At 39.9% G+C, this 22,500-nt stretch overlaps 1 protein-coding gene across 1 annotated transcript in view; it reads left to right on the forward strand.

Annotated features, from left to right (window-relative positions):
• Positions 1-22,500, forward strand: part of LOC104073590 (EH domain-binding protein 1-like) — a gene marked incomplete at its 3' end in the record, with an annotated part of 48,444 nt that overhangs the window by 4,333 nt on the left and 21,611 nt on the right. The window contains exons 3-7 of the mRNA XM_009573426.1: positions 5,408-5,524; positions 8,722-8,849; positions 11,503-11,641; positions 11,792-11,898; positions 14,581-14,704. Of these exons, the coding sequence (XP_009571721.1) occupies positions 5,408-5,524; positions 8,722-8,849; positions 11,503-11,641; positions 11,792-11,898; positions 14,581-14,704 (615 nt within the window). The remainder of the gene's footprint in view (positions 1-5,407; positions 5,525-8,721; positions 8,850-11,502; positions 11,642-11,791; positions 11,899-14,580; positions 14,705-22,500) is intronic.

Genomic DNA, 22,500 nt, shown 5'->3' on the forward strand with positions numbered 1-22,500 from the left:
ACTCAGAGAGTTTCAGTGTTATTAAAGGAGGAGACAGTATCAGTACTAATGACAACTCGTTTATAAAGTTATCACCACTATACCTGTTGGGTTTTATCCAGTATAACAATTCCACTGCTTTCTACTTTTGCATGTGCTTTGAGTTATCTCCTTGGTTTATATTTCCTACCTTGATTTTTCTTTGGTCATACAGTAGTTCGGCCAAGCTGTTTGCTCTTTGCTCTTTTCATGTCAATGTGCATTTTATAGCACTTTCTTCTACTTATTCATTCTCAAAAAGCTTTCCTTCTGGCACATCTTCCACATACTTCTACCACACTGCTGGTAATGTCAGGTGCCACGCTAGATTTCCACTCAAGAAATTCATTCTTCTAAAATGGAGTGGTTCTGCGAAATGGCACCAACACTTTATAAACCAAATAAATTATAATTATTTCTGGGTTTAGTCTTGTCCATTATGCTCCATTAATCTCTTCTTCTGCATTGATTGCTACATTTTAATTTACAAAAAGGGAATGTACCAAATCGTTTTCCTCTCTCTCAATTCAGTTATTCCAGAAAAATGCGAAATTTCAGCTTTGCGATTTTGGAGTTTTTAAAGACTAACTTCTTGCTCACTATTGTAGGTGAAAATGTGATCTCTTTCAGTGTTTCTATATGCTCGTTAAGAGTTTCATGCTTTGGCACTGGTGCTACATTCTCTGTTAAAAGGCTTTATTTAATCATGGTCTGAAAAACTCAAATGCCTATGGCAAGTTGAAACTTTCCTGGATAAGCAGCATCCTTTGCTACGAAATCCAGTCTTTTTCATAGGTTATTTGGCATGTGAGACAGAAAATACTTCTTTCTGCCAACTGCCAGAGGGTTTGGGATGGCAGCTTCAAATTTATTAGATGTCCTACTAGCTTCAGGCTGATAAGCGGATGCTTTGAGATGGGTCCAGGGACAGTATCGAGATAGGAATCCAAATATCCTCCATTTTCCCAGCAGCGACGGGATGAAGGAATTGATATCTTATCTAGGTATTGTCCCTTTGCAGTGGGACACCCGTCTACTCTTTGGGGATTTGGGTATGTGTTTTCTTTACTCTCTGGCACATCTCCATCCTTTATTTGAGATGGCGTCTTTGGGACGATGTGGCTCGGATCTGGATGTGGTGAGTAGGCAGCGGAGAGAGGGAACAATGGAGAGGACAGGGGGTAAGGCAAGCATAGCGCGAAGAGGCTTTGGTGAAAAATGTGCCAAAAATAGGCAAAACTGGGAGGGGAGGAGAGAATGAACACAGGAACAGCACAGGAAAGAGATGTTAGAGGAGCAGGGAGGGAAAAACACAGAAGCAGCAGCATCCAAATGTATTGTAAGACAAAAAAAGTTTTCAAAAATTTTGGAATTAATAACAAAAGCTGGAAAGGTGTATTGGAGTTAAAAAACTTACCAAAGAGAGCCAGCTGGCATTGCGTTGCACTTTGTACGCTTAAAGTTTTCAGTGTACGTTACAGATTTTACTTCTGAGGCAATGATTTGCAGGGAATGTATGTGGTAGCTCAGGCTTACTCATCATGCTTAGTCTCCAACTCATAAAACAGTGTTAAGTCCTCGATTTAATATTTTTAACAGGCAGTATTGCAGTATTTGTATCTGTTGGCAGTTACTGCTGTACTTTCTTGTCCTGACATCTGATTTATTGTACACTGAACCAGTATTTCGACTCTCTGTTTCTTCCATTCCCTGCCTTTGCTTCCTTTATTGCTGTTCAGATGCTCCTGTCACATCCTGTAGCCTTAAAGTGAACTCTGTACCTGAAAGTAAATAAACTAAATATCTGAATATTCACAAGCTTGAAGGATTTCCCAGAGACAATCCTGGAGGCATCTTCCCTAAAGAGCAAGTACTGTTCATCGACTCCAGTGGTAGCTTACATATGCTTCTCCCAGTAACATGATCCAACCCCCATCAATGCTTTTACTTCTCTGTGAAAATTGTTCCTTTTTAATTGCATCTAGAAATTGATGCAGTCTGCTGCAACTCCTTCACGTGTGGACAAGCTTAAACCAAGTCAAGAGAATATCAGTTTAACCACAAATTAAGCCTGAGCTTAATCTGAATAGTAAGACATATGAGCTATAAAATGCCTCTGGATCTTTTTTCCACCAATATTCTGGCATTTCCATTTGGTTCCAAAAGATTCTTATTTTGCTCTTTTCAGTCCAGACTGCAGTCCAGGCTGTCTAGGTAATGGTCAATGCTATTTAGTTGTTGACTTAATCCTTTATCTTTAATTTTGTTCATGGCATAGTAAAGCTTTGCTGTCTTTCTAGGATCCACATTTACATACTTTTCAAGGAAGTGGTTCTTTAGTACTCTTCTAAATACATGCCCTGGTTCTAGACCAAGTGCTTTAAGTTTTTCACACTAGTAATTTGTTCTTTTCATAAAAGGTATCTGTTATCTCTTCGTCATGTTGTTCCTTTTATCATTTATAATTGCAAAATCTTGTTGTAACATGCTCCCTAAACACGTTTCACTTTTTAATACACTAGGAGAACATCGGACTGGAAAAAAAATCTAGAGTAGTTTAAAACAAGGAATCTGTAGATTTTGAAAGATACTTGAAAATTTCTGAAATTACTTCAAATGAATGCTTTTAATTGATTTTTTTTTTTTTTTTAATAAAGTGTAAATATCCTGATAATCATATTCAGTCGAATCGTGCCAACTTTAAATTAAATACTACGTCAGGTCATTATCTGACACTAGGAACTGGTGTCTTCGACATTCCCATCTTTTTTGTTACCTAAAATGGTGGTGTCAAAGACAGTGCCTGTGATCTCATCTCGCTATATTAAATTAAAGAAAATCAAATAATCTAATATAAGCATTCCCTTAGTATGCAGCAGTCTTAAACCCTGTCATCTTGTTTAGATTGTTTTGACACATCCAGCATCCTGCTGGATGACTGGTAGTTGTGATCTGACCTTGTGAGCTGACTTCTTTGGGTGCTTTGGAAAGTCATTGCCTGCCTCTAGGCTCGAGGTGGATTTGGTTTCCCTCTGCTGCTTAGGTGTCCCTCTTTCTTTCTCTTCCACCTCTTCCAAATGTCCATGGCCCTTTGCTCCTGTTAGCCTGGTCATGCTTTCAGTGTGCCACCATGAGCTCCAGGATGCGTTTGAGAGGACCGTGGCCTGAGTGCCACTGAATTTCTCTGGCACCATCATGAAGGATTTAAAATCACGTGAGAAGTCTAGCTCCTCGTTAGAAAAAGTAGAGATGCTTTGAAGAAAATTCAAAATTTCAGAATTGTTGCTGTTGCTGCTTTACCATTCTGTTTTCTCCTCAGTCTGCTTTTTACCCCATCCTTTTCTCCACTTCATGACGATCACACTGGGCCCTTCTACTTTGTTCATCTACCTCGGCGCTACCTGGAACAACTAGAGTCCAAATCACAGAACCATCTGTGTGAATTTAAGTGGGAACAGAAAGGATGTCACAGAGAGTCCTGAGTGTTTCTGCCCACCCAGTTGTACACCTGAAGCACCATCTGTCAGGTCCCAGGTCTGGTTGCAGATCCTGGTGTGGCTGGGGAGAGATGTTTCTCCATCCATCTGGCTCAAGCCGGGCAGTCTGGAAGAAAGCTGACTCTTCCAGGGAGCATTGAGAATTAGTGGAGAGAAGCCCAGGGAAGTCATGGTGGTCAGCTGAAAGGGAGGGGTCCTACTTCACAGAGTGCTGCTCCATCATACAGGCAACAGATGTTGAATAAGACACTGAAATGGAAACTTCTTTGCTCCTGTCTGTCACAGCAAGAGCCTTACACTGAATCGGCAGAGTCTGCGAAAGACATTGATTAATTACAGAGGAATTGAGGAAGCAGTTGGTTAGAAAAGAGTAGCAGACATATAAAAAAGTCAACAGGCTCCTAAAATGAGAATTACAGGGACTGTGGAGATAAAGAGGTAAAGAAAAGAAAGAACTGTATGACCTTTGTGTCAGCAGTGTGGGCCTGAAGTCCAAACTCCAGGTCTGGGGATGAGGTTTAGTGTATTTCAAAGACAGATGATGAGTGATCAGCACCAATCCTGGTCCAAACTTCCCCAGACTTCTTGCATTCAGGATTACGGCATCTGGGTACTATGTTTAGGATCCTTTTTGTGTATATGGCGTTTGAAGGTATCAATGTCCTGTAAATATAATTAGTATTTTTTCCTATTGTGAAGTGTTTTAAAGTTCCTTTAGTTACTATATGTGTCTTCTTTCTCCAGACACACTCCAGCCTTCTCTTTTTTGTCATTTTTACATGCATGCATGCATACATAGGAAAAAAATGTTCGTGTAAGTCTGAACAAGTGTAGATAGCGTTTGATATGAGACTTAAAAGTGAGTAAATGCAATGCAACTACATGCTTTGAAAGTACTAATCTAGCTTTTATGGAGTTTAATTTCATTATATATTTGTATTGAAAATGTGAGTCAGGATTTTTTCTGGGATCTGCTTCACAATTTAGCACTTGCTATTTGATCTTCCTCAGGTTACTTACTCTTTGTGTGCCATAATTTACCTACACCATCATCATAATTGTAATTATAATAATCGCATACTTCATAAAACATTATGGGGCTCATTTACAAGTGATATTCATAAGCTGCTCTGAGAAACTCGGTAGAAAGATCCCATGAAAAATATAAAGTATAATTACAATTATTATTTTATTTGAAATGTATGTAGCTTACAAACAATGCTGATTCAAAGCGGTGCAGTAAGGCAGCAATCTGTGAGTGTGCTCTTGCTACACCTGAGGTCAACACTTGCTAAGCGTGATGTTCCAGGTGGTAGTTTTCCTCCTCCTATCAGAAGTGGTAGGAGACGCTAACATCTAAGCAAGGTACAGTCATCGCTGGTCTGTGATATAGTGTGCAAAGTAAGGAGTAGCACGTCTCACCGAGCTGGGAACTCAGTACGCGGAGCTGCTGCCTTTCTCAAGAGACCGCAGCTCCCAGGTCCTTCTGCTGGCCTGACCCATCCAAACCTGCCATATGCCGGCTTCGGCACCCATTCTGCATTATAGAGAACTGGGAGCCTAGGGGAAATTTTTTTGACTTGAGTTACAAGGAAAAGTACATGTGCTTTTCAGTTAGCCAGAGATTCAGCACAGAGAACAGCCACTGCTGAGGCCAGACTTGACCTTTATTGTAGCAGGAGTTTCCAGCAGAGCCCCCTGTGTGTATATTGAATTGCATCAAGTTTAAAGATAAATCCATGAGTGGATAGAATGAAATCTCCTTCCAGACTTATTTAATGATTTGCATTTTTATCATAACTCAGCTTGTTCTTAAAGCATTCATTTTTTTTTTAGTGATGTGGTGCATGTTCATAAGAAAATACTAACCTTAATGCTGTATGTTCCTACAGATGAGGATGAGGATGATGATAATATTGAGATAGATACTAACGAGGAGGTTCCTGAATGCTCTGTTACTGGAGGTGGAGATGAGCTTACTAACCTAGAAAATGACCTTGATTCAACGGGTAATTTAAATAATGGCTATTTTGTCTATTTTGCATGACTAACACTCTGTCATCATATAAGTACTGATGTGCCGCTTCTCTCTGTCATAGCTTTATTCCTTTGTGCCTTTTCAGGTCTTTTAAACCCTAATGCTTATTCTTTTTGCATATGTTGCATTCATGTTTAGTTGAAATTTAAAATCGGCAACAAAGTCATTATTTCCAACAATGGCAGATTTAAATGTCTCTTGTTGTTTGATGGGGAAGGGGATCCCAGGCCAGATTTGTAAAGCAGAGCCACCTGAAATCACCCTACCTGGATTGTCCCAGCAAAGCAAGGCAGGCAGGCCAGAGGAGTGAGCAATCACGTTGGTGAGTACAGCTGCCGCTCTCTGCACTGGCATCCTGGTCCATATGCTCAGTGAAGAGGAGCAAACACGCCTCTGTTTCCATGTAGGTTTGGTATCCCTCCAGTTCCTTCCCTGAGGACCAGTTCTTGTATTTATACCTTGTTGCTCCAGTGGGGACATGGAGGTACAAATTGGAACGGAATTAGTCCTATTTATTTTACAAAGTTCAAGTAATAGGTTTTTGATAACACATTTTAAAAGCATTTATATTCTTGTAGAAATGCTTGTATAATCTTAGCACATGCTGGTCAAGTAATAATAAATCATAGTAGCGGTATTTCCCCTTTCAAAAATTGTAATTGAGCAAAACTGGAGCTCAGGTTCCTCCATAGATGATAAATATGTCAGGATCTTACAAGGGAGATGCTTATTTAAAAAGGCGGTAGATCTTCAAAGATGTGAGGGTAATTGCCCATCTGGAAGGGGCTCCTCTGCTCACAGAGAGTTACTGAAGGAGTTTGTTCTCTGTACAAGTCTGCCTGTTACCAGCAGCCCTGGGGATTGCTGAGGGCCTCTTTGTAGTATGGTGTGCTTCTCCGCCAGGGTGTTTCTGCTCCCTACAAGTTAGCTCGAGCCCGGAGAAGTGCGGCAAGCGCAGGACAGCATCGGGATAAAGGCAGTACAAGAGAGAACTTCTTACCAGCATCCTCTGACTTGGTTCTGCCCATACCAATTGGACCCAAGTTTGTAGCCCATAATATATTAAAACAAAAAACTTCATTTAGTGTTTGCTGTTTATGAATTCAACTGACAATGATGTGTGTATAGCACTTTCTTTCTAGTCTTTTTTGAATGCGAAAGATTTGAGTCATGTCCTTTACTTTTTTTATTTGAGGATTTCCAAACACGTAAGAAAATACATGTAGCGTTTCCAGCATTTGAATTAAGCTGATTTAGAGCAGAATCCTGTCAAATAATTTTGCAATAAATACTGGTTGATTTGGGGAGAAATAGAAAATCAGTAAATGAATATTCCTGTCACATAGCCCCAGTGACTTACCAACATTTATTTCTGTGGGCCTTTTTTCTTGAGAGATAATTTCTCAGGGATACAAACCCACTACCCAGCGCTTCATCTCCACCATGGGAAGACATTCTTGAAAAAACCTGGGACATCATTTTGCAGTTCAGCCTGCACAGTAGCCAGAGGGGCAAATGAGTAAGGAAGGGGATGGGCAATAATACAGAAAGCAGTCTGATGCTGTGATAGAAACCAGTGTATGCAGATTTCGATGGGATTCTGCCAATTCATACCAAGTTCTAATGATGGCTGAATCTCCTGGGAGCACCTAAATGCAAAACTGTAAGGGACATTTCACATTTGGAATCATTATGACCGTCTTAATTAATTTTTCCACTCCTGAATCTTAGTTTCTCCCATCTCTCTCAAGAAGAGAAAACTTTTTTTTTATTTTTACTGCCAGTTGTTGGTTTTAAATATTGCATCTGTCTGTATTTGTCAGTACTGCTACCATATGCTGCTGTGAATGTATCTGATAAAATGTGAACCTCTTATATCATAGTTATTACATGATGTTTATGTATAAACCCATGAGAATGTGCATGTACTTACATGTGAGCCTCAATTAAGGGCACCCTGACTGGGTGTGCCAGAGGAAAGGGAAACTATCCTTCGTCATAACCCAACCCAGCCCATTGCTGCTGGAGGCAGGCATCATTGGATTGCCAGCATGCCAAAAATATTTTGGCTAACATGAATCGGAGCGCTCCAAACCTTGGAAGGAGCTGTGCGGCAAAACAGTCATGGCTCCACTTCCCACACCAACTAGAAGTTACCAGCCCGCAGTGAAAAAACTCAGGCTGTGCCTATAGAAAAACGTAGCAACTGCTATTTTCTCTGTGTTTGACCCAAGGCCCAGATGTACATGCATAATATACGCAGGTGATGCTGCATTCGCTCTGTTTCGGGGGCGATTTCTCGCATGGTGCTGCATGTAGAGTATGTCTGGGGGCTTTTGCCGTCAGTGTTATTCTGCCTTCCTACCCAGGGTTAGCTCCGTAGATCTGCGCTGTGGTTTGTTATTAACACCTTTCTCCTTATTATGTGTGTATGTGTAGGTAACTGTGTGTGTAGGTGTGTTACAAATTCATATAGTCAACGGTCACGTACAGAATGAGCATTATTGGGAGGTAAAATTCTCAACTCTTATTTCTTTGGGCTCTGATCCAAGTTGCTAAAACTGATGAAAAAAATTTTGGGGCTTCAGCAGACTTTGAATCTGTCCCTTCAATGCAGTTACAAAGCGTTCTACGGCTCTCGTGGCTTCAACGTATTCTCTAAGTCATAGTAAAATATTACTAGAAAGCTGTCTCTTTTGATACTGAAATTTTAATGTTGAGAAGCTGCGCCAAGGAGCCTTAGGATGAATTAGTAGTTCGTAAACTTGCGGGGTTATCAGTACTTAGAATATGTGATAAATTGTTATATGTCATCTTAAAATAAATGGCTCTTTAAGTGTGTTTTTATACCAAAGTACAGGTTGGGAGTAACTTAAAGTAAACACTGTCTACTTTTTGTGTTTTTTCATCTACTGTCTTCAAGCACGTTTACTTGTTCAGCTGAGTGCTACGTATATTTTTGAGAGAACTTAGGCATTATCTATACATGTTACACAAATTACACCAATCCGAATCACAAAAAAAAAAAAAATTCCCTCTAGTTTTTACTTTTTTAGTTTGAAATGATAGCAAAGGGAATGAAATCTACCTTTTAAATTGCTACATTGTTGTAGCGACTCTGCATTTAAATGCATCTCACTCTGTTGTATGTGGTATTTGCATATTTAGCAGAACAAAACAGTAAGTTGGTGGATTTGAAGCTGAAGAAGCTCCTAGAAGCTCAGCCACAGGTGGCAAATTCACTCTCCAGTGCTGCTCAGAAAGCTGTAACTGATAGTTCAGAGCAAGACATTAAGGTAAGTTTTGATTAATGCTTTTGTCTCCGTACCTGTGTGTTCCGATTTCGGGTTTGTACTTCATGAGGAGGAAAATGATTTTTTATCAAATCCTTCACAGTAAGAAATGCAGAAAATCTTCATGGCAGTGCAGTTGCATAGTTTGCAATGCGCTTGTTTTTTTCCTGTTGATTAATCAACACATTTTCCTTTGGTTTTTTTGATCTTGATGCTCGTCATTGGCATAACAGTAAGAGATACAAGAAGCATTTCTCAGTTCTTATTGCTCAGGTTGTCACTTAAATCAGAAATACAGCACGGGCTCCATTCTGCTGCTGGTACAATCAGCAGCAAGACTCTCTCTGACTTTAACGGGAGCAGGATTGAACTCTCAGTGATTTGCTTCTCTCCCAAGCCTGACCCTCTTTTTTTTCTCCATTAAAATTAAGCCGTGGTACACTTTAAAGGCATACATACTTGGGAACTTGACAACGAGTGCTTCTGAGAAAAGTAGACACGAGTATGTGGTGTATGTGGTTGTTTTGCCTATTCTTAATGTTCACGACTTCAGCATAAAGCGCACACCAATCAATTTTCCATTTCATTTTCTTAATTAGACTCCTTGTGTTCTTCTTCTTCTTTTTTTTTTTTTTTAAATAGTCCCTGTATGTCATTAATATCCCTATGGCTCTGGGGCACTTCCAGTTGGGTATAACTTTTCACCCACCTGCAGTCTGGGGGGAAAGCACTGCTGACTGAAAGGATTTCCTTCCCCAGATACAGAGATGCTTTGAAGTCCCAAAACAATGACTTTCATTGCTTTTCCCTTACACTGTCGGTTCCTATAAATTGGTGATGAAAGTGTGTGGCAGCAGCAGAGGACTTTCGGTCTCTATCTTTGAACAAAAGGAAGCCTGGATCAAGTCTGATTTTTGCGTTCAATTTAGCTTTCTGCAGTGGATTTAATGCAAAATGAAGCTGGCCCAAGAATAATACAATGGATTGAAAAGGCTAACTGAATTAGTGGGCTTAGAGGAATACATTTGTAAAGTGGCAGAAGTCCCCAGTCATAAAAAGGTTTCTTAAAATGGGATTTACGGGCTAATCACACTGATATTTTAGCATGTTGCCAGGCCTAAAAAATTAGTCATGTTTGTTTATTTTGGTAAAGACTCTGGTTTAGGCTGTCAGATGGTTATTGTGCTAATAACAGGAAACCACCTTTTATTTAGCCAGAATCATAGCCACCCGATCAGTGGAGCTGAAAAGTCATCCAGAGCGTATGAGCGATACTTTTTTAAGCTTAATTCGACAAATGACACACGGGCCGCCTCTTAGGGTAATTTGGTGTCATCTAACCTGACGAAAATGGTATTTCTCTTTTTGAAAAGCTTCCATGGAGGAGTTGCTTTTTTTAAGGTACTCCCACAAAAGGTGCAACTTAACAGTTTATCTCTGTGTACGTCTTTCTAAGGAAGAGTTGGAACGCGGCATTATAAGGAATATATGGTGTCCATCTGTTCTCATGGAGCTCTCGGCATTGAGGTGGATTTGTTTTTTAATAAAATGCAGTTTACACGTTTCTAAATGAGGCATTCTGTGTTTGTGGAAAAGGATAAACTGTTACCTTCCCTTGGGGATTGTGTATCCCCGGCCTCCTTGAGGCTAGAGAATAGGCCATTGGAGAACTCCCTCATTACCGATTGTCTCAATGCAGAGGAAGGGCAAAGTCTTGGTAGCTTTTGATAACCAGTTTCAGCATTCAGCAGGCTTAGCTATTAGTCATGCATCTTAGCCTTTCCCTATTTACTTTCAAAACACTTAATAAAAATAATAAAAGATTAGGTATAAAATGAAATATTTGTTTGGTACACAGCACCTCGGTATCTGCAGTTTCCACACGCTGCGGTGGTTCAGTCTTCTGGGATATTTCGTGTTGATAGAACCATTTGAATTTGTTACCAGTATTAACATAGGAAGCCCTGGAAAAGATAATTGTAGTTTCCTTAGCTGTAAAGGGCTTACTTACAAATCTGGCTTTGGAAAGTTATAGCTGATGAAATGCAGTTCAGTGGGGTAGTATTATAATCCTACCTTTTAGCCTTCATCCAGCATTAGTGGTTTATCTCAATGGGCATAAAATTAGAAACTAGTTCTTCTTGTCATACAAGTCTGTGGGACTACAGAAAACGACAGATTTCTTTACCGGGCAGGGAGACAGGCTAAAGGCAACACGCTTTTAAAACGATACAGATCGTGTTCAGGGGTAGAGACGCCGCTACTTGGCAGCAGCATGCGCAGCGCTTGGCAAATCAAAGTTGCAAAGGAGTGATTTTTCGTTTAAAATCGGAATTGCTGGCAAATCCCGGTCACAATTAATAGGTCTGGCTGTTAAGTAAGTAGAGAGTCCTGCAGGAGGGTGCCCACATAGCAAAAAGCCAGTCGTTGCCACCACACATTAAATAAAAAAAAAAAAAAAAAAGGAAAAGTTAATCACTCTTCTCCTTTTTTTCTGCAGCTGATACTTTCATCCTATATAAACCGCAGCCCGAGTTGTGAAATCCTCTTTGCAAAAGCTGCGTCCTGTCCCCTCGCCGAAACGTACCTTTCGAATTTGTGTCTTCCCGTTTGTAAACAAAAGAAACCGTTGTGTGTCTGATTTTTTTCCTAGCAGAATGGAACAGAGGAACATCGTGCTGAGCGATTACAAAAAGCAGCAGAACGGTTTAGAAATCCCGTTGTGTTCAGCAAGGACTCTACCGTCAGAAAAACTCAGCTCCAGTCTTTCAGTCAATACGTGGAGAGCAGACCAGGTAGGAGAAAATATAAAACCTGTTTTGCCATCTTATGATTTAATAATATTTAACAATAAATATATGAAAACCCGATAATGTAAGTCCACATTTCAATACATAAATATCAAGCTTTATAATAATTTTACATGTCTTTCCTCTTTTTTCAAGAGATGAAAAGGCAGAGATCAATACAGGAAGATACAAAGAGAGGAAATGAGGAGAAGGCTGCGATAACTGAGACTCAGAGGAAGCCATCAGAAGATGAAGTGCTTAATGTATATTAATTTTTTGTCTGGTTTCATGATTGCTGATAATTCCAAACTGTATGTGGAAATAGTGCCTTTATTTGTTAAAATGAGATGTTAGGTTTTTTTAGATGTCAATCTCCAGTGCATTCAAAGCAGAGTGAGAGGGGTGCACTGTTGAATTAGTCTGCAGTGTGGTGATAATTGTCAGATAAAAAAAATGAATTTTTCAGAGTTCCACAGCCCCAGCTTCCTTGAGACATTTCCATCAGGGCACTTCCCATAAAGAGATTCCAGTATTGATCTACCGGGAGGATTTTAATTATTACAATAGCAGATACCGCAGAGCTGCAGTTAGAGGGAAGAGTCACATGAGACCTGCTAGAATTTCTCAGCCAACCCATTTTGTTGGCTTGGGTTAATGGGTGTTCAACCTTTCCATTATCCAGATCAGCCGTGAATTACTAGCTGAATGATGTTTGCATTAATATAATATATATGGTAATTTCTTCACTTAATTAACGGGGAGGTTCAGCTCAGTAGGGGTATGGGCTGATCATGTGTAAAATTGATTTGTGAGGGAAATATTTGATAGACCGCAGGGAGAAAGCTGGTTTTGATGGACAGCTGCGGGACAGAAGCAGGAAGAACAAGTTTTAACCTGAATTTTTTTTGTCTGAAAACACAACACAGCCTTTGATGGTGGTCGTTCGTTGCTCTCCACAATTTATCTAAGCACATTTGTTGTTTTTGCTGAAGCAATCTAGAGCTGAGTAGCGATTTTGTACCACTGTCATATCTACACCAAAACATCAAACTTTTTACGAGCCGGAGTTCTTTTTAGCCCAGTTGTACTTTTGCAGAGCTGAAAAGGCCTGGCACAGTAAGTTCGCATTATATATGCAGATGATACACATGAACTCTTGGGATATTTCAGCCTGACACAGCATTTCTTTTCATCTTCTAATAACAATTGTTAACAATTATGCATGCTGACATTAGGGAAGTTTTCATACTATTTTCAGTTAATTATAGTTGATGAAAGGCAATATATTGCACATCACCTCGACTCCCCAGACTGATATTTTTTTTTTCTTCAGGGACTGCTCTCAGGGAGTTTTGTTGTTGTTTTTCTGGCTATACGGCAGGTAGAGAAGAGGTTTCCATTAGAGCTGATACTGTTGGCTGTTATGTAGGAAGGGAAGGACTGCATTAATGGGGGCATAATGTGCTTAAATTCAGATACCCCGAATTTCAAAGTTCTGCGCTCGTTACTGGTCCTGGGAACTCAGACATGCCATTAGCCTTCACTTTGAACATGTCTTTATTTGAAATAATATGCTGATGTGGTTATTATACCTGTTGCCTGAATAATATGAAGCTGAATTGATGATTTCAGACACATTTACAGAAGAACAATTGAAACATTCGGTGAAAGTATCTGAGACCCTTACACAGCAACAAGTTAGCCTCCAGTAGGGAAATAAGCCTCATACAAAAAAACCCCTATATTTTTCTGTTCCAAAAGGACAATGATTTTAGTTGCATCCTTTACAGAGTGCAGATGAAATGTGGAATCATTTTGCCAGGTTTTTTTTTTTTTTTGCAACTTCAAACCATTCTCCAAAGCTCTGGGGCAGGAGTAGGAGAAAGGAGGAAGAAGTGGATGGGGTAACTTGGAAGGAGTAATATTTTTTTCTTAACTTATGCAAAAACATGCTTCAGGAATGACCATTTCAGTATACAGCCCATAATAACTCGGCACAGCCAAAACACTGTGTGAGAGTTGTTGAGCCACATGCGAACAACTTGTAGGTACTAAATGACTGTTCTTGGGCGAGACAGCCAAACCGCTTTGGAAATATTTGGAGATTTGTGTGGTCATCTGCGGGGCAATGCTGAGAAGTTATAGAGTACAAGAGGCAAACTTGACTCGTTAGTTTTCTGGGTAAGGTTCAATACGATTTACCAACTTGGCATCCCAGGGCAGCCTCCTGGCTGAGCGTGAGCCGGCGCAGAGGCAGGACAGCTCGAGTTAGTCCCCGTGCACCTGAGCGTCTGCCCAGTGCCATTTGTCACCGCTTCTCAGGATAAGAATCACAGTTAGAGTAATTAGCGGTATTCTTACAGATCACCGTGTAGCAGGGCAATTGCTTGCAGTGAGAGAAACCCAGAGAGGCATGATAGCCTGGGCTGGTGAGCCTCGGCATTACAGTTGACCCAGAGGAGCTAAACAAGCCAGGGAGCTTGTTTCAGGTTTGGTTTTCATCTCAAAAGCCCATTTTTCAATTGTCATTAGAAACTTCATGCTAGCACTTCTAGCCCCTAAAGTTAGCAGTTTAAAATTGAAAAAGACCTGAGTGGAGTGGAAATGGCACGTTACATAGTGCTTTATTTGGATTACGTTTCCTTTCATTATGCTTTGTTACAACAGCTTTTATGTACTTAGAAATAAATTAGAGGAATTTCAAAAAGCCAGCTGGGTAGTAAAAAACTGCAAAATCAAATGTTCCCTAAAGAAAAACTGGGGTGTTTTAATAAACAAATAAGGACATTTGGCAAAATTGTAAAGTTTATGAAATGTAAGTGTTAGCTTTTTGGTAGTGAGCATGATATTTGGTTGTTTAGGTAAGTGCCTTACTAAGTGTTTGTGGAAAGGAAAAATGCAACTTACAAGTGATGTTTTTTCTTCTTGTTTGTTCTCTTTAACAGAAAGGGTTCAAAGACACCAGTCAGTATGTTGTAGGAGAATTGGCAGCACTAGAGAATGAGCAAAAGCAAATTGACACCCGTGCCGCGCTGGTGGAGAAGCGCCTTCGCTATCTCATGGACACAGGTACGGTGCCCAATTACACTGTAAACAGTTTTGGCAAATTGAGCGTTCACAAACTCTTATAGAGTTTTGGAAGTGTGAATCTTTGAAGCCTGAATGTTCAGCAAAACTGCCTTGAAAATAAAAAGGCTGCGATTTGCAGCCACCTCTCTGGGCCCTGGTGATAAGAGTGCCTTCATGGGAAGTGATAACTTGCCCTGATACCGTGTGAGCCAGCACTATTGAACAGTGTGCTCATCCATGCAGAGTTAGAATACACATCTGTGCCTCATTGATATGCCACTGCTTTAAAAAAAAAAAAAAAAAAAAAAAAAAGTAAGATCTTCACTGTTCTACTGATTCAGTGGGAAAAAAAAGATTTGGCCAGCTAAAGCCATGTACTGCATGAAACAGAGCACAGTACATGGGGGAAGGCTCCATTGACTAGATCACTGAAATTTGAGAATACTCTCTGGTTACTGACGCTCCACAATTTTTTTTTAAATTTATTTATTTATTTTCAGGAGAGTGGGTTTTAAAAGTCTGTAATACTTGGTGTTGTAGCTGCAGTTGAAAGGATTAAAGTGTATGGGCGATTTTTTGTTAAAAGTGTGATGGTTTTGACTTCCGCAGTGAATGTTAGATGGATATTAAGTGCTGATGGTCATCAGAGATGGAAAGGTTTAACCGCATCACTTGGAAACAAGTGGTGCTTTGATATTTCAAAAATAAATAATATCGTAGGTCCAAAAAGTGTTCTTCCTGTCCTTTGGGAAAAAAAGTTAGTCAGTCCAAATTACTTTGTGGATTAATTGTTTTTATAAGTTATATGTGTATCTGATGTTATAAACTTGAAGCCTGTCTTTAACTGAAATAACAGATTTTAAAGTAGATTTGAATCCAGTGTTATGTTTTGAAATACAGATGAATAGACGTCAGTTAAAGTTCAGTACTTTGAAGGGAGCTTGCCATATGTGTCCAAATACTGAGATGGTTTTTTAAATGTATTTACTTTCTCATGTGCTCGAGCGGTTTGACTTTTTAAAATAGTTTTACAAAAACAAGTAACTCAGAAACTATTTCCCTCCTGGATGAATGCTTGTTTAGTAGGACTCTTACCTGTTACGGTCTTTTGAAGTACTTTTTCAAATGCATTACATGACCTTTAGTTATTTAGCTAGAGAAAATGTGTGTATGTTTTCCTGCACTTTCTTGTGTACTTTGTTATATTTGTGAAACGTATGTTCTGTACAAAAGAGCCAGTACAATGTTTCACAAGTCTCGTATGAACTCTGAATACCACCTCTAGATATATATGGAGGCATCAGCATAGCACTTGAGGATTTTTAAAACTCTAATAACCATGTTATTATTTGATTTATGTCGTTTATTCCATTTTAAAAGAGATTTCTTACATTTCTTATGTTTTTTAATTTCTTGTATTTTGAAGTATGAAAAAAGTTGCTGTATTCTTTGTATCATACAAACGATGAGATGATATTGCTTTTAAGTATCCTGCATAAAATCGGGAGTCTAGCACAGAGCTAGAGTGGCTTATACAGCGTAGCTGTAAGGGTTGTAACAGGAATACTAATGAATACCCGTCGCTTCTTTTACCGAGCATAAGGGGACATAATAAAAAAGTTACTTTTATATTCTTGATCATTTCCTGAGCATTCAGGGCTTAACTTAAAACAAATGATTTGACAAGTCCTTGATAAAGATCCTATTTATGTTCTTAGCTTAAAGACATGATCTAGGAGAAAACATGTGAAAAGTGGAGTTTCTTACCTATAGTTAACTTTATAGCCGTGAAAGCAGGGATTCTCAAACTTCTCTAACTATGGTTCACATCTTAACAGAGAGCCTGTCTCGTGTACCACCTCCCCTGCCAATCAATATCCCATTTGTCATCAGACAACATCGCTGTGGCAGCAACTGCAGTTGTTTTCGTGGAAAAGTAGTATTGGGGGGAGGGGGAGGTTGGTGGGTTTGTTTGGTTGGTTGGTTGGTTTTAACAGTCCTTAATGTGATATGGTAGTGGAAAAAAATCTGAACATCTCTTTTTGCTACGCCTTTAAAACGCTCTTGTGTCAGCTCTGTTTCTGTGCCCCATGTGCAGTCCCCTTCCACCGGCTCCTCATCTGCCTCGCTTTCCTGCAGGCTGTTCTCCCCCCTGCTCCTTCTCTCTCCCTCTCTGGTACCTACTGCAGTTGCTTCAGAGGATCTGCTGTATCTCATCTCATTAGCGGCTCTCTTTGTCAGGATGGCACTTGTTTTTCTTCCCTACCTCTCTTCAGGAAATAATTCCTAATACAGACAAATAAGCGGCTTGTGCCCCCGTCTTAGTCCCAGCTTCTTCTGTAAGGGTCTGGGCTGCTTCGCCCGAGTGTCTGACTGTCTGAGAGAGAAATCTGGAAACAAAAAAGATGAGTCAACAGCATATGACCTGCCAGCTTGCCACAGACCACCAAGCGGTCTGTAAAGCCAAGTTTAAAGGAAGAAAGTAACCACAGCCTGATAGCTAGAAAAGCCCTGAAGGGCTGTTGATGATGATCTCGGGGTTTTGCAAATACTCCCCTAGGTGTTGTTGCATAGCAGAAAGATGAGAAACGTGAAATGCTGCCAGCTCTCAGAGGTGTGCTGAAAAGTCTTTTGATATTTGGTTTTTCTGAAAATGCAAGCTTTAGGAACCAGGAGGTCACATGGACAAGCGTGGCTGAAAGATCCTGAAAACACAACATGAAGGACAAGAACCACAAATGAATTGGTTTTATAATTAACTTCTCTTTTAAGCACATCTCTCTCTTAATTTTGTACTGCTTGGGATTGTAATACGGGAGAGCCTCAGGCAAGTAAGAGTCTCTGCTGACCTTATTCCTCGACAGCTGAAGCAGGGTGCCGTGTTTGTACAACTGTGTGGGGAAGGGCTTACACTGAATTGTCCTAACAAATGTTTGCAGGATGGTTGTCCCCATCAGCGTAGGAGCACATTTTGTATTGGGATTTCCAGCTTTGTTTCCACATGTGCCAAAACCATACAAGAAAAGTGAAACAACTCGGAGACTCGCATCATGACTTAGTCATTGCCTTGAAATTAAATTCAAGAAGAAGGTAGAGCATGGTCTGCTCATCCCTGTTGTGTCTCCTGGGGACTGGACCATCTTTTCCTTCTCCACTGTGCTTGGTTCTGTTCTTTATTAGACTTTTACTAGGAAGAAAGTTCACTCTCTTCCTTCTCATCCTCCTCCAGCACAAAACTGGGGGTGTTTTTTTTCCAGTGGGGAGACTCTTTGCCACCTGGCAGCCCTTCATCCTCTGAGTTTCAGAGTCCTTTTTGTTGCTCAGCCAGGAGGGATTGTTTCAGGCTGCAGCTTGAATATCTATTCTGGCTACATTCATTTCACAGGAAGATACTTTGTCTCCTGCTCGCATGTATCAAGGCATTAAAACAGGTGGGAATTTCCTTACTATGGGCTAGTGGTAAAACCAGAAAGATCTAGTGACTACCCCTGGACAATGCAGGCTTTGGTAAATACGGAAGAATTCATAGCTTTCACCAAAAGGGAAGCAGCTGTAAGTATAGCCAATGTATGTTCTTGGTTAGACTCCAGCTCATGGCGCTGTTTGACTTTGTTAGACACTCCGCTTGCTTTTTAGTGACAGTTTCTGAGGATTGCAAATAAAAGTTTGAAAATGCCACTCTAGTTTTACTAAGGCGAGAGTGGCTGTGGGTAGCTGCAAGCAGTGGATCTTGGAGATTCTCCATGCCCCACTCCCTTTCTGCCATGGACCAGGAGGAGAGGAATCCTTGACATGATGCTCTCTGGTCCAATCCCTGGGATGCAACCTGGGTTGCGGAGGGATCCCTTCCACTGCTGCCCTTGCATCTTCTGCCCTGCATTAGGAAAAGGGCATCTAACGGAAATGGGGATATGGGAAGAGAGCCCAGGTCCTCGTTTGCACGTGCATTGACATTTTCTGGCCCTGCAAGACAGCCTTTTTGGCTGGGGAAGCCGCGTTTCTGGCTCTTGGCCAAAGGGGAGCTGATATTTTCAAAGTTCGTCAGCCAGGCAAAGAGTTTGGAACTGGCTGAAGCTTTGCATTTCCAGCGCCAGCTGCTCATGATTTGACTAGAAACACTTTTCTAAGATGTGTGAAACAATAAAAGTTATTAAAATTCCCGGGTTGCTGATTTCCATTTGAATCTGAATAGTCACACTTTTATTAATATCCAGTAATTTATGCCACTGGTGGCGTAACCTCAGTCCTTGGTCTTTGCACTTAAAATGAAAATGTAATCTCACCTTGTTCCAGTGAAATGTAGTTTACTGGTACATTGCAAAACTGTGAGGGGAATCAGTGCTTCAGTGCCTTAAACTCCGTAGAATAAGCTAATGGCACATTTGCTATCACTGTCTGGATATATGTGAGAGTTCCCTGTATAGAAGGGGTTTTGCAACACACACCATATGAAATACACCGTCACAAAAAATTTGGTGGGTGCAAGTGGTTAGAGAAAACGCGGCGCAGAGGTTCACATAAGAGGAATGAGTTGTATTGACTGAGTATAAAAATCATATAATCTAATATCATTGATTTCCCTTCTTCCTCTATTATAATGGCTTGATATTAAACTATGACAGGGGTAGGATTATCTTGCTTTCTTCAGGATTGTGCTTACCCATGTTGTGCCTAACCTGTTATGGATAAAATAGTTTTGTCTCTACTTCTGACAGTGTCTTTCTCCATTGCATATTCTTCTGTCATTGTATTTTAAGGTGCCTTATCATCTTGATATCCAAGTGCCAATTAAAATGCAGAATTATCACATAATACAATTAAAATAAAAACAAAGAAGCCTAGTTTACAAATCTCTAATCTGAATTTAGCTCTTTTTCGGTCACTATTTCTTCACTAATTGCAAAAACAACTATTTGAAAAAAAAATTGCAGCTATCAGATATTTTGTTATCTGACCACAGGGTATGAAGTGTTTTTAATTGTTTTTCTGATTAACTGCAAGCTCCCAAATTCAAGTAGCAGCATATTTGTATTTTCCATATGAGATCCTGTACCTTACCAATGGATGAGCATGATTGTGGTACTGTATAAGGATTAATGAAATAAAAAAAAAACAAACAAAAAACTCTGCTGCTGCTGATTGACCACTGGTGGTAAATGTAATTGAATTAACAGTGCACTAAAATAAATGTAGACAAAATAAATATAGACAAGAAAATCTGGTGAAAGCTTCTGTAATGTTTTAGATTAATAGGCATACAGAATTCTTCACATTTTTTATTACGTTGTCCCTAGATGAATTCAAAGTAATTGGGGTGGTTAATTTTATTTACACAGAGCCGTTCACAGCGCATTAAATAATAGAGATAATTGAACAAGAATTGTCAAGTGTGTACTGATATCAGACATATTACAGAAGGGAATGTGCATAAAACTTCATTTCTATGCAGCCATTGTTTATGGTAATTAAGTACACAGATTTATCCCTTGGTTGCCTTCCAAGCTTATGGCAACTGCTATTGTTGTGCTCCATTAATATGTAATCAGGAAATAGTTTAATTTTCTAATCTGCAGTTTGAGAATTCACTTTCTAACAACTCTTAATTACTGCATTGCCCTAATGATGCTCATGGTTAGGAAAACTGAACCAATAAACTCCGTGGAAGAAGCCAGAGGGGATTATACTTCCAGAGGTGGTGCTTACTTAATAAACTTGTTATGCCTTCACCAGAGGGAGCTCAGTGTCCTTCAAAAGCAACTAATTTTATATTTCAGAGTTGTACATACCCATGGTGCAAAGAGTTAACGTACGGTGTGCAGCAGGGGTGGCTGTAAATTTGATTCACTAGAGAACCAGATAAGCGATACTATCACCATTTTGGTATTTTTCCTACTGTATACTAATTGTAGAGCTTAATTGCACAGGAAATAATGCAGGTGGTTTAATCTATTGTTTTAAACTGTCCTCATGGGTTTATTTTTGTCAAGTTTGTTTTCATTCATTAGCCACATTAGCTGAACGCAGTATCGTAAAATCTTGCACGAGCAGATAAGCTCTGTATATTGACAGCTATCTTGTATTTGCTGTTTTCAGGGTGAATCTTAAACAGTAAAGGGTTTTTAAAATCATTTTCATTCTCCGCTGGCCCATCGTTCACCTTGATTGTGATTTCCATGCTGCTGCTTTACCTAGTGCAACTCTAATGACAACATTGAAGTTATTTTGGGTTTGTGGTGCTGCTCTAAGATGAGAATGAAGCCACTGAGATCTTGCAGTCTGTGCCTGACGTGCCCGGAAGTGTCCTGTCCTCTAAATGAGAAGATCCGAAAAAGGAGAGTTAAAGTCTGCTGAGATTTACCATTGCTGTAGTATCTGATACACCGTGGTGGTTCCCCTTAGTGCAAGTAGTCCTGTGGGGTGGATCTTGACGAGCTCTGCCTTTTTAATGGCGATTATTGTGGCTTGAGGATCTTCTGCACATGTTTTTCTGCTGGGTTTGGAGTGTTGGGGTTGTTTTTCCAACTCATACCCAATTTCAACACCGCAGGTGCTCAAAACGAGTCAGGATTGCCATCTCCCAGCCACTATTTCACGTCTCCTTTTTCAGTGCATAAGCTTCCTTGTCAATAGGACTAATTACACAGTGAACCAAACAACAAACATTAGAAACCCTGTAAACACATATGTTGTGTCACTGCAAATTAACTCTTACCAATCGAAAAAGCAGCATACGCTTTGTTGCCATATGTGAAAGGAAAGCCACATGTATTAATTAGTTAGCGTTTTACACGGCTTTGAAGATATAAAGGACTGAGGTTTGTAAGAGGGAAACATTTGAATTTATTAATAGAAAAGGAAAAAGGTTGAGCTAAAAAAGTACAGGCACAAAAAGAGGGTTTAAATAGTTGATTTAGTCTCTTGTAGCAGAATAAAATTTTCCCTTCTCATATTAAATCTCATCCCGGAATGAATTTGTATTCAGTCTTTTTGCCATAATATTTCTTACTGTCCTTTGGCATTGGCCAGTGTCAGGGCACTAAAACTTGGGTCCTGGGAAACACGGTTTTCCTTTTAGAGGTATAAAATAATATGGACATATGCTAAATATATTAAAGGAATAGCATTTCTGTATTACACACATCAGCGTATGGACATATATGCTGTTTTATTTTAATAGCAGTCCAGGGCACATATACAACGGTATGTTACAGTTCCCAAGTACATATTTAATTAAACCATACAAATTGTCTATCATTGGATAATCAAAAAATAACACAGATTTCTGCTTGTCTGGCTGTATACTATTTGAGGCATAAAATGCACAGATTCTTTATATCAGAGCACATGATACAAAAGAGGGGAGACAAAAGGCGTTGGGCCATTAGGTAGCTGAGAGCCTGGGCTGCCGGTGTCAGGACCGCAGCTTCTCTCTATCTCCCTCCTTATCTTCAACGTAGTCAACAGCTGTGGTGAGCTTGTGCCTTACAGCTATATTATCCAGAAGCCAGGTCTAGAATATATTTTTTTCTTGGGCGGCAGCAGTATCTGGCTGGTTCTTTGGACAGCTTCAGGGCTGGCTGACTGACACTGTTGTTAACCACGCTCGTGGCTGTGAAACTGGTTTTTGGAACCGTCTCAGGGTCAAGTTGCCAGTAAACTGTCTAGGTTGCTTTGTGTTTCAGGATGCTTTTTTTTTTTTTTTTTTTTTTTTTTTTTTTTTTTTTGCTTTCTCTCACCTATTTGAATGATGAAGAATGCGCTCGCTGTCAGGTTAACAGAATAAGTCTCCATGCCTA

This window comes from Fulmarus glacialis, unplaced genomic scaffold (assembly GCF_000690835.1).
Source record: "Fulmarus glacialis isolate BGI_N327 unplaced genomic scaffold, ASM69083v1 scaffold3502, whole genome shotgun sequence".
In the NCBI taxonomy this organism is placed as follows: Eukaryota; Metazoa; Chordata; class Aves; order Procellariiformes; family Procellariidae; genus Fulmarus; species Fulmarus glacialis.